At 34.1% G+C, this 12827-nt stretch overlaps 2 protein-coding genes across 3 annotated transcripts in view; both read right to left on the reverse strand.

The window, feature by feature from the left end:
- The window catches only part of LOC120334980 (cAMP-dependent protein kinase catalytic subunit beta), a 126466-nt gene extending 118255 nt beyond the window's left edge, over nt 1-8211 (reverse strand). Inside the window, exon 1 of the mRNA XM_078112553.1 lies at nt 8197-8211. The gene's annotated coding sequence lies outside the window, so the exon portion shown is untranslated. The remainder of the gene's footprint in view (nt 1-8196) is intronic.
- LOC120334850 (membralin-like) lies at nt 1367-12261 on the reverse strand. 2 transcript variants are annotated; one of them, XM_039402358.2, is made up of 13 exons: nt 12122-12261; nt 10627-10904; nt 9896-10029; nt 9189-9305; nt 8919-9119; nt 8001-8139; nt 6805-7017; nt 6207-6335; nt 5432-5532; nt 4805-4862; nt 4184-4332; nt 3656-3823; nt 1367-3035 (listed from the first exon to the last, which is right to left on the reverse strand). In XM_039402358.2, the coding sequence occupies exons 2-13, from the start codon at nt 10817-10819 to the stop codon at nt 2376-2378; spliced, it is 2262 nt and encodes a 753-aa protein (XP_039258292.2). In that variant the 5' UTR covers nt 10820-10904; nt 12122-12261; the 3' UTR covers nt 1367-2375. The 2 variants fall into 2 exon arrangements, with proteins under 2 accessions (XP_039258292.2, XP_039258293.2); XM_039402359.2 differs by lacking the exon at nt 12122-12261 and adding an exon at nt 11588-11691.
- Nucleotides 12262-12827: the final 566 nt, after the last annotated feature.

The raw sequence follows: 12827 nt of genomic DNA on the forward strand, positions 1-12827 counted from the left end.
AATTGCGGGGGTGAAAATCCCAGTAGTGAGTCATTCATCTTGAATCTTTACTGCCAAAATAAAGTGCATTATTCCATAGATCATCTGGGATTGTACAGCATAATTTACACGAGAGTGCAGGGTTTTGCGCAAGGTTAGTGGTTCCAACCACCGTGCTGTGGCACATTAGTGTGTGGTGTGCCGCGAATTGATTCATTTGAAAGTGATTCGCAATTCTTAAATCTTGGTCACAAATATTATGTGAAAAGTGGGAATTAGGTGAGTCTTTTCGGTGATCGTGAACTCTAACTGAATTATGCATAACTGTTATTAGATTATCAATTATTAGTTATCAAAATCTTACTATGAACTTCATACCTATGTGAGCTAGGATTTTCTTACCTGCTCAGTATCAAGAATAAACGTGAAAGACTTGAAAATGCGGAAGAAGAGTTGTTTAACAGTGTGTCTCTCCCACAAATGCAGCACCAGGCACAACAGACCCACTGACATTCACCATTATTATTAATTACACAGGGTATGTTGTATTTATAAATAGTATGTATAAAATTCCCCCCCTCGTTTTTTATTTCATAGCAAAACGTCCATGTTTTGTGGTAGGTGTGCTGCGAATAAAAAGCTCAATAGGTGCCACGATATAAAAAAGGTTGGGAACCACTGCGCTAGGTACATACGTACTGTATGTGTGTGCCACGCTTCGAAATTGCTCTTCATGTGCCTAGCTATATATATACCGCCTAGCCATTACCATTAGATAATCCTTGCTAGAGTATTTAGGTATCAATCAACCCTATCAGCATAGAATTGTCAAATTGTAAACACTTTATTGACGGACAGAAAAGTAAGCACATGCACTAAATATGATACAGCATTGCTATCGAACAAAATTAATTCGCTCTAAAACATATTGAGAATCAAATTACGCAATGACCAAACACAAATAAAAAAGGAAAGACGAAAAATTGGCAAATCATTCTGCCAAGCACAGCTAGAAATATATAATCTTTACCTCCTAGTATCTTTGTAAGTTGACTTTTACATGAAATAAATACAAAAAAGCATCAAAATAGAAAAAAATAAACTATGGAGTCCAGTTTGTCACGCTACGAGTATAAATAGCACTGATTATGTTGTTCAGGCTTGGTTGGAAGATGATCTAAGGAGAGAGGGTAAATTGCATGTGTAATTCATCTAGCTATCATCTATCTCGAATCATTGAGAAGTGAGTTTTTTCAAAATAGAGTAACAATTTGGTTACATCTATGGTAGTTGTACACTACGTGGATCAACAATATTTGAATAAACGTAGACAAGAATATAGCAGTCCTGAAACTTCCTCTTTAGGTTTCCTAAATAAAGCTAGATGTTTACAATGACTAATAATTATTCAAACAAAGTATGAGAACACAGATATTGGAAATTTTAGATGAAATTCGAACGCTCGCTTTATATTTTTTAAATGTTTTACATGGATATAAAAGCCCCTGTAATATAGCACAGCATTGCTATATGTTGAATTAGGAGGTGTGGTTTATGGTTTCATCTTACCAGTTAATCGTTCCAGATACTGAACAAAGTGTAGTTCATGTCACAAGATGACACATGCATCACTGATATTATGTTTTATCAGTCTCGCCTACGGATATAATAAAATTCATGGCAATTTTCTTGATACTGTATATAAGTTCACTTTTTTAACTTCGGTAATTGAAAATAATTCTGCTTATAAAAAAAAAGTTGAGATCTCCCTGTAATCAATCGTCAATAATAAGTAGTGATTAGTTTTCATGTAACAGTTAGTTTATGGCTCCACGATAAAAACAAAGCTAAAATATATGCATGAAGTACAATAACGGAAAAAGAAACACCATTTTCGTTTTAGTGAGAGAATTAATAATTTTTGGGTATATTCATAGAAGATTAGATTTGATTCTAAATTGTGAGAAGGAAATTAAAATAATTTAAATTGTTGTAAAATTATTATCTTGAGTAATGAACATAAGCTTTTCTGACAAATATATCCCAAAATCTCAACTTCATTTAACTTCAATACTAGAACTTAGACAATTGAACACATTACGTTAACTTTGGTAAATCAGACTTTGAAATGCAATTGGTATAACCATTCTAAAAATGCTAGGATATTAGACTTTTCAGTAATTAACAAAAACAATGCACAACTAAAAAATCGAAACCTGATTATTATAAAGCATGAGAGCTATAAATAATAGTTTGAATAAAATTTTTAATCTAGAAATAAATCGCTTTTTTTATTGCCACACAGATTTTCTTTCTATAATTAATAATACTTCCAAATTTTTTTTTTTTTTTTTAACACAAGCACAAATTGATTCAAAAATAAAAAAGAATGAAAATCATCGTACAATTTCGGCAACTCTGTCAAAATTCACTGATCTTGCACCAAATTTACCTTGATTCAACATAAAAATAGTCACAGAAAATAATAAAATAAGTGAAATAATTGCAAAAAACAACATCATTATTAAACTGCAGTATTTTGCCACGCCAACAGAATTGTGCTCGATGTTGCGCTCCGCAATTGTCTCCTCATTCAAAACATTAGTAAAGTCGTCCCATAACTCGACCGCATCGCTTTCTTTGAGACTATTCTCATGACCATATAAGGAATTTTCTAACTCAATGTCTTCAGGTGAAATAGCGGATATTATATTGTCCCTTAAATTCAGAGAATCATATGGGGCAGTTGGCGCTTGAAAGTTGGAGGTGGAACTTATACCAGTATGAACGTTAGAATCGTTTTGATTTACATCTGAAGTAGATGGTACATCATTCTGGGCAGCGTCACCAGCCCCGTCACTTGAGGAGGGAGTATTTTGAGTGTCATTATTATCCATTTCGGTATTTTCAGTAGGAAGTGGGGCCTCATTAGTGCCATCGGGTGGTGAATTTGGGGGATTTCCCTGCATGTTGTTTTGGAATAAAATTTGTCGGAGTCGAATTTGTCTCTGAATCGCAGGAATTTCGTAATGATGCAGGAAATAAAACATTGAATGCTGAAATTGAAGAATAAAAATTTAACATGTTTATTAAATATATTTTAACAATGAATTGATGAACAGTGCTGTGGTGTTAGAAACACGCTTGACCCCACACATTCAATTGAGGTAAACATTTGTGTGTATACTTCTAGAGTTTAGCATCATTTTTGGCAGTGGTTCTCAAACGATGGGGCGCACCTCACAAGGGGGGTGTAGGCAATTTTTAGGGTGGAGCTAATTGAAAATAAAAATATTTGTTAGATTCGATCTTGCCTGCCTTATTTGTTCCTAAAACTTTTCACTTATATCATTTTTTACCTGTATTGTGTTTTTGAATAAAACATATTTCCGCCCTACTATCAGTTATTTGTAGCTTATTGTTATCTAATTATTTTTGGAGTGGGGCGCAAGAATTAACAAACTATAAAAAGGGGGTGCGGCTTTGAAAGTTTGAGAACCACTGCTTTATGGTTTTGTCTACCCAATTATCACTACATCCTGGGTTGCGGGCATGGGTCTTGAACTTTAACCTGTAACCCTCAGCCCAACATTAATATACTTGACACTTCATTTTTTATCTAAAGCTCAGATCTTTGATTTCACTAAAATTAAAAAAAAATAATAAGTGAAATTACCTGTATAAACAGCCAAGAAGTAAACAAAGCAAGTTCGCTGAACTGTCCATTAAATCTGTAGTGATACGCGTAGAATGCAAAGTGGTAGAGAAAGAAAAATCTGACCCAGTGACGACGACTGATAACAGTGTGCATACATATTGCATCAAACTGATCTGCAATCCATATCTGTGAATGCAGAGAAAGGGTTAAAACTCAGAATGTTAAAATATCAAACCATGATACTCTTGTCAAGTGGCTCAGGGGTTTTCTATCTACTCCAAACGAAACAAGATTGATCACAAATAGAATATCAGAACTGATATCGACATATATGATGAAATTCACAAGTGATTAATTCAGTTTTATTCAATTAATTTTCACATTTAAAATAATTATCTTAGGTTGTATTCGAAAAAGTAGATTACGATGTAATAGCCATTTCTGTTCCTCGCTTCAGCCTTCAACAATACTTTTTTAACAATTAAACAAAAATCAATTCCAGCTTATTTTTTTATTATAAAAGCTAATTCAGCTTCAGTTACTTACTGATAGAATAACATAGAAAGCTAGTGTAGAATCATGGAAGAATTCTGTCATAATTTCTTCAGTCCCCACAAGGGCTAGGATAATTGTCAACATGGGAGCAGCAGGAAATACGGGTGTCGCATCAGTATCAAGAATATGGAGGAGCTCAACTACAACATAAAAAAATATATTAAAATTTAGGCAAAAGTGAGGTTAATACTTTTTATACGCCGAACAAGGGTTGGTACATACAGTCACCACAGTAGCCTATGTCACATACTTAGAAATGGCCTTTTTTAATCGTCTGTCATTATGGATGGACAATGAGCCATTTTTGGTCTGTGTTTCAAAGCTGTTCTTCCTCTAGATTTGATTTTAAATCGTGCATTATGTCTATTTTGGGTTTAGCTGTTGAATATGAGCTACTCCAAAAATCTTGAAATGTGACATAACCTAGTATACGATTACAAAGACCAAAATAACGCCAAATATAGAAAAATTTGTAGAAAAAATATAATTCAACATATCCATTGCCATATTATTCATAATTACCATAGTTATTATGTTTGTCCACCCTATCTCGCATAACTTGACACACAATTCATTATTGTATATCCAAATCAACGATTAAAACATACTTACCCATGAAAACAAATATTTGATGATATGAGTATCGAAGCAACATTGTTACAACCAGAGTCTAAAAAACAGTGTAAAATAGGTATACAAAATTTATCTTTCTGAACAAACTTCTGGTTTTTAAATTAATAAATACCATATATGATTTATCCTGATTTTTTATACTAATATTTATTTGATTCATAATAAATATAGGCTAATTGAAATGAATCGTGATTAGAATTTTCAAATATTTCAATTAAAAAAATATTTCTTATTGAAAACAAGTCAGGCAATCAATTCAGTGACTAGAACCTTATAAAATTTTTACAAAATCGAGAAAATGACAAATAAATCACAGAATATATTGACTATATTCGGTTGGTGGTATTCATAGCTTTATAATATCTGTTACAGGCACAAATCCTAATTACATCCTCCAAAGATAAGAGCCAGGATCCAGGTAAATGTTATTGCCCTGTGATCAAAGTACTTTCCGAGGTTTGGCTGCCTACTTTATTCAAGTTCAGTTCTGCTTTGTTTTAGTTATATTTAAAACCTAATAATAGTCTTCTATTAATTTTACAACTTCATTTGTTATCTATGGATAAAAACTTTGCTTATTTGAATGAAATAAATACAAATACTCACAAACACCAGCATGACAGCAAAAGCAAGTAGATATGATGCATGGCTGACCCATAGTGTGATGAATTTATAGTGTTCCCCAGTGACCAGGTTTCTCAGATATCCTGAAATGGTTTAAAGTTGCTTATAAAGACAACATGTAAATTTGATGCTAACAATGTTGTTTAAAAATGACCTTCATCTTTTAGTGCGTTTGAAAACAACCAGCCTAGATTGTAAACTACTGGAGTTTTTGAAAGTGGAATTATTTTCAAGTACAATAATATATTACTAGTTAATAATGTCATCATAACATTGAATAGCTAGAAATATGGAAAACGTTTTGAGGAGATAAATTAGGCTTCATTTCCAAGCAACTAGGTAGAGATATCACAAAATATATTCAAAACCATAAATTCTGCTGTTTTTACATTTTTCACAAAATATGAGATTCTTGCACAGGAATAAAGATTTCTAATAATTTATAAGATAAAATTAGACATTTATATCACAATTCTAGATAGGTTAGAATTTTCACATTCATCCTGGAAAAGAGTTGAAACTGTTCAATCTTGGAGTTAGAGGGAAGTCACAATCGCTAGGTTTCCAGTCTATGTCAGACATTGGAAATAGCTAGCCAGTTATTCATTTTAAATGCATGGATGGTGGGGAAAGCTGCAACCGATCAGCAACGGGATTCGAACCAGCAAAGGGTAATCGTACGATGTAAAGTGTATTCCTAGCACTTGCTGTTGAATAGAATGTAAAATCGAAATAAGTTGTGAATTCAGAACCCTACCTCCTCCTTGTTTATTATCTTTCTCAGCCAGTTGTTTGATGCTGCTCATCACCAGATCATCGTATCCAAAGAATGTGTCCAACATCCAACGCTTCATTCCTTCACCAAAACAAGAATCCCGCAATGGATCTGAAGATAAGATTTCAAGCGTTATAAAACTAAATGGTTGATTATAACAATTTACATAAGGCCTGAAGGTTTATTATTTACTCAAGGGTCCCTTTTTCAAAAAGTGAGAAAAACTCATATGAAAAATTGAAGTAATCGCAATATATAAATTTAGAAACCAAAATACCTTGTTGGTTAGTTCTCGCCACTAACTGATATACATTGGATATAAAGCTGTTTTGAAGGCTTTGATGACAAACGATTGGTTGGGAAGAAAAGGACTCTTCTGAAAACATATAGCCTTCTACCATTTTGGATCCCAATAGGTTGCATCATATATACACTCTGAGCAAGGCTCTATACCAATGGCCTTTTGGCATATAACCCAATTACTTTAAACTACCACAAGATACTCTGGAGTCTGAAATTCTAAACCTGTTATGCAGCATTGATCATGATATTTATAATTGCAAGTTACTTCAGAGCTTACCTAAAGTAACTACAAGCACTGGTATCCCTAGTTTATGTCTGGTTGTTGCAGACAAACGAAGATATCCAAATTCAGCACTATATTCTATCGCATAATACTCTCGCACAGGCTGAGGTCCAACATTGAATCCTGAATGTTCTTGCATTTGTAACATCTTCAACTCAGCGATTGTATCAGAGACAGATGGGTCAATCAGAATCCATTTTGGTACGTCTGAAATAAGGAAAAATATATTGATATATTGTGACTTTCACATTGTATAATTGTGCGGTGTAAAACACGGTATAAATGCATATTAGAGCAAGCATATACCTCATAGTCATACCACACATTTAAAATAAAGATTAATCATGAAAGACTATTTTTTAAACTAGAAATATTTAACACAATTCGGAATTCAAATACAACACAATTCTGAAAATGATTGCAGCCTCTACCAATACTGCTAATGGTATTTCTTTTAAAATACAGACAGCATCTGACATATTGCGAAAGACAAAATCTTTAATCACCTATTGATTAATTAAATCATGTAATAAATAATGCAGATTATCACAGAAAGATAATGACCTAATGTCGTGATAAGTACATGATGCATATTGTATTATATCCGAACATAGAATATTTTATAAAGAGAAAATACAGAGAAAACTTACGGTATATAAAAAGAGAATACTAAATGCTGATCACTGAATAGTAAGATATTCTAAAATTTCACTTTGCCAATTAATTTATTCAAATGGGTTATTTTCACAGCTAAATCATTAATATACATTCTAATTGTGAATAAATTGAGATTTTATTGATTTTGAAAAAAAAAAAAATATATTATGAATGAGTTTTTCAATCCTGGAATGTTCAAACAAAAAATGATAATTTTGAGCAATTTAGGAGTCGTTCTATACTACTAATAAAATGCTTTCATTCAATTTGTGAAAGCAATGAAAAGTTGATAACAGAGAACCAATAGAATCATTGTTATAACTATCATTGCATCCAATTTTATGGATTATCAGTTATTAAACATGACCCAGTTTGTTTTAATATATTCGAATAGGCTATTCAACATTCGCAAATATAACTGAACTTCAGAAAGTAGTCAAGAGTAGTAAATTGTTTGCTTTTGGCTGTCCCTGTTCAGTCAACCACGTTAGCCAAACTGTATAAACACGTAAAGACTAAATTTCCATTCCTACCTTCTTTTTCTTCTGCATGTAAAAATTGAACATTGGGCACAGTTTCAGAGAATCGTTTCTTTAGCATTTCCCTGTGTTCATCTCTCATGAACTGGGTCATATTAAACAAAGGACACTGTAGATTTTCTTTTACTCCAAACTAAAAAAGCAATTAGAAAAACTAAAATTAATTCAACAATATCCCACCAATTCCATTTTAATACAACCAAATATATCATTACACTTTTACATATTTTCCCCTCAAGCATGGGGCATTGCAATTACGTTTACCCCATTTGGTACCGATCCTTGGCAAAAAATAATTTAGATACCACCCTGAAATAATGGCAATTAATCAATATATTCATCATCACAATAAGCTTACTTACGTAAATATGAATTTATTTGTTGTTATAAACAAAGAAAGATAACTCCTTAGTATATGAGATTATGTATGCAAAGATCAGTTGATATTTCATTTGAAAACGAAAATTTTTTGAATTTCTTTTATTTAAGCAATTTATGGACATAATTATCGATTGAGAAATATGGCTAAATTACATGAGTCTCATTTGTATGTTATTCTCAAGTACAAATTTTAAATCTCCTTAACATGGTATTAGTTAAATAAGAATAGCATAATCTCTAACCATTATCAAGTAATTCACTGTTTGATCAAGTTATATCTGGTTTCATCTGAATAAGTTAGACTATGATTTAACAAAAGCTTGCTAATATACTCGCTAGTTCATGGAAAGAGATTACCGGTATGCGTTTCCTATTTATCTTTATAATACTATCTCGTTTAGGCATCCTTGTGGCAACCGACACATACAGATCCGAAGTGAGAAATAAACGAGGAGAAAGGACTTGCAGTTCAGTGTACAATACCCTAGTACCCATAGTATTACTTAATGTAAATTAAAAGATATAGCTTACCAATTTTCTTGCTCTTTTTAAAGGCATATTTGGCGTCGTTCTAGTGAATTTACCAATTGTAGAAATCCCATCTTTACCAAACTGCACAGAGTATTTGAAAACCGCTTGATATGGATCGGTTTCTAAAGATGTAGCCCAATTATCGGGATCTGCTCGAGCGAAGAAAAACTGAAAAGGGGTTACCGAGGTGTTAGCCTCAACCTAAAAAACAAGAATCATTTTCAATACTGAAAAAGAAAACCCTTAATTTAATTAAGAAGTTTCATTAACCTGGACTTTCAATACACCGGATCTCGGCCAGATGTCTTCAACATGTTCCAAACATTTTCCAGAATCTTTTACAAATGTTACGTGAATATATATCAATATCATCAACATAATTATAGCCTGCAATATAAGACGTTATCTTTCAAAACGAATATTATTATTATACATGGAAGTATATAGGTTGATAGTGTGTCGGACACAATATTATATATATATTCAGGAAAATCATGTGCAAGAGGGTTTCAGGATTTATTGACTTGAACCCTACTCGAGACTCTGATGATTTGAGACTCTGGGATTAAGGTCTTCTACCCTACACTGTATGGGGATACTTTAAGTAACCTGTTGTTAATTACAATCTCCTCTACGATCAAAATACTTAGCTTGTCAGATGTCAGGTATTCCATGCTGAACCACAACAGGTCACAAGTTTAGTTTGCCAGTAAACAGTTTGACAACAAATTGGTTAAATTCCCTAGGCTTGGAATAAACATGAAAAATGTTATTTCAGAAGATAAAACATTCTCAATCGTAACCTGGCTACTTCCATTCATTTATTGGTGTTAATTAAAGTCAAGTACAGTACATATAATGACAATACTTCATCTTAGTACATACATATTGACATAGGAAATCAAGGACTCATATTTTTGAACTCGAGAATGTAAAACCAGACTCAATACTTATACGGAATAGCATTGCACTCCTACCTTTATGAGAGTAAAAAATTCTATCATTCTTCGTACTGTTGGTTTAAAATAAGTTGCATAACGGACTGACAACGTAATGAAAAGATAATGCATGAAAAAACCTTCTCTGCTCCGAAGATTGTTGCGATTCACTCCTGGGAAAAATAAGATTTCTGTATTTTGAGATTGTTTCGATTTTCAATGAAATACTTGAATTTAGTGGAATGATCTAGCAAATAACTTGTGACGTTGCTGAAAATTGCAAACGCGATTGTAGATCGATTTTGGATTGGATGCTTTGACCACTCTTTTCGGCAAATACTCGCCTATTTATGCCTAGTCAATGATAATAAAGTAAATGGAAGTTGGAAATCCAACTGTGGTTCCAACCAATACTGAACCGTGGCGGGCACAAAAGTTTGCCATGCACTTTCATACTATAAGTCATGTAAGATAAAAATACTGAGGGCCAAAAAAACGTAGATAAAAAGGATATTCGGTAAGTATAATCAATACCTCGACTATTCATTGTCTAAACGGCGCCGAAATTGCTCGGTAAAACATTTATGCAGTACTTTACATTCCCTGCAAATTTCGGATCCATCGGAACATCTGCCATTCTTACAATAATAGAGTGAAATATTTGAACTACTTACTGACTTATGGTAAGAATCGGCAATTTTCTAAGATATGACCTTTGAATAAAATATATCAAATTAAATCGATACTCTATAAACTCCTAAGCTTTTTACCTGAACCTCCTCTTCGATTGCGATGTCTTTGTCTATTATTTGTATTTCTCGTAGTTTGGTTAGCTCCAGGACTTGGAGGGGTTGGTGCGATACTTGTGCCCGGATTGTTAGTAGAATCGTTTGAATCAGTTGGGTTGCTAGCAGGATCATTTGAATGTGTAGCGTCCACTGATGATCCATTGGAATTTTCCATCTTGTGAGACTCTTGTCTGCTTGTACAACTTAGTTTCTATGGCTTCAGATGTTTTTTGTCAAAAAATCAGAGATAGTCTACATTACTGAAAAAATGCCAAATTACAGTATTAGTGATGGGATGGCAATACAAATCAATTTTAATCTTGAAAAACTTGATATGGGATATGGGTTGACCATGGCGCGGCGGTGTGGCTCAACGGGCTAAGCGTTAGGAATACGCTCGTTCGCAGGTTCGAATCCAATGCAGGAATGGTTATGTGCGAGAGGATTGCTGGACTCCTTGCCGTCGTTGGGTGGTTCACGTAACCGCTGGTCGGTTACAGCTTCCTCCACCACCAAGTCCATGCTTCCGAAAACAAACAATACAACTAATCCCATGCCCGACTTGGAATGGTAACCAGACGAGAGGCCATGGTTCACCATATGGATGAGCCGTCTTATCAGTTTTCCTCTCCCCCGGGATAAATATGTAAATCATATCCTATCCTTTTACAGTTTTACCGGTACCGGTACAACAGTACCAATACTGTTTTAAGTATGGTAGGCTGGTAGGTACCGTACTGCAGTATTGTATCTGTATTACTGTATATTGAGTATTTCACCATTGTCAATATTCAGATATCTACCCAGACTGCCAGAGGTATATGATATACCGTATATCAGTACCGGTATATATGGACTTATTTTGAAATGTTTGAAAATGGGAAAATAATAATGGTACCGGTACCGGTAATTTGGGTCTCATGGAGTTACGTACCTAACATACTTTTAGTGGGCGTAGCATGACAGTTTTTTCACGTATCAATCCTAACCCCCACCTGACACGGCAGGTCAGTAAATAAAATTCCCGATCTTTTCAATTAATGATTAGAACCTTGGGTGTCGCCGCCCGACAACCATCTTTGGTTCTTCGCGACTTCCCTTCATCATTAAAATTGTCTGGTTATCACTCTTTTTCTGAATGTTGTATGCGATAGTTTTTTGCTGATTGAATAAAATAAACGACTTAACTTGACTGGCTCTGAACATCGCTCTGCCGCTTACGCTTTCTGGCTTTTGTGCGAGGCAGATAAAACAACAACTGCTCTGACTGACCTTGTTGACCCAATCTCCGCATACACAGACAAAGCTCTTTTTTATTTCCAATTGATCGAATTAAAATTTGATTAGTTCTCATCTAATTTTGATGATTAGATCCCATTTCTCGAAAATAAACATTTGCATAGAAAAAAACAGAAAAACAAATTTTTATAAATCTACAATAACAGGAACAAAAATTATACAAACAAAAACATATTACCTATTCCCCATTTTGCACCATTAGTCCAATTGATTGATTGATTTTGATATTCCAAGTCGAAATGGACACAGACAAAGCTCTGGCATCGGTATTCGATTACCGAAACTGGATTAAGGAGGCGGTAGAAGTACAAATTTACATGAAACCTGACCTCATATTAATGCGAAAACTTGACTTATGATGACCTTTTGAAGGGCAGGCGATAAATAGACAGTTTATTTTAAACCTCATTTCATACTTGGGAATATACTCAAATAAAATCGCTACCTTTACTGCGCAAAGGGTCTAAACATTACACGCATTGGAAGTCGCAACTCCCTTCCACTAAAATATAAGCTCAAGATTTTCGAATTTATTCTCAGAAAATGGAAATTAGATATGACGACTAGGTCATACTACAAAGGCGGTAGAGTGCGGGAATAGATCTTCAATTTTACGCAAAAATAAATATGTTTACTTCCAAGAGAGAGAGTCAGGATTAAGATTTGCAAATTTATCCTGGGGGAGTGGGAAAGTATGGCGAACCGCGCCCTCTCATCCAGTTACCAGTTAGTTCATATCGGGTATGGGGTTAGCTAGTCTGGGCTTGATGGCGGAGGACGCCGTAACCGACCAACGGTTACTTGAACCACCCTGCCGCGACGAGAAGTCCAGCAATCATCTCGCACCTAATTATTCCCTATGGCAGGGGTTCTCAAACTTTTGG

This window comes from Styela clava, chromosome 1, assembly GCF_964204865.1.
Source record: "Styela clava chromosome 1, kaStyClav1.hap1.2, whole genome shotgun sequence".
NCBI classification, from domain to species: Eukaryota; Metazoa; Chordata; class Ascidiacea; order Stolidobranchia; family Styelidae; genus Styela; species Styela clava.

What these genes read in the sequence shown, in the direction of transcription:
- LOC120334850 (XM_039402358.2), bottom strand. Translation starts at nt 10,819, where the DNA reads ATGGAAAATTCCAATGGATCATCAGTGGACGCTACACATTCAAATGAT. An exon ending in TAAAAAGAGCAAGAAAATTG is followed by an intron (nt 8,140 to 8,918) that starts GTAAGCTATATC and finishes TTGCTTTTTTAG; the next exon opens with TTTGGAGTAAAAGAAAATCT. An exon ending in AGTGCTTGTAGTTACTTTAG is followed by an intron (nt 6,336 to 6,804) that starts GTAAGCTCTGAA and finishes TCTTATCTTCAG; the next exon opens with ATCCATTGCGGGATTCTTGT.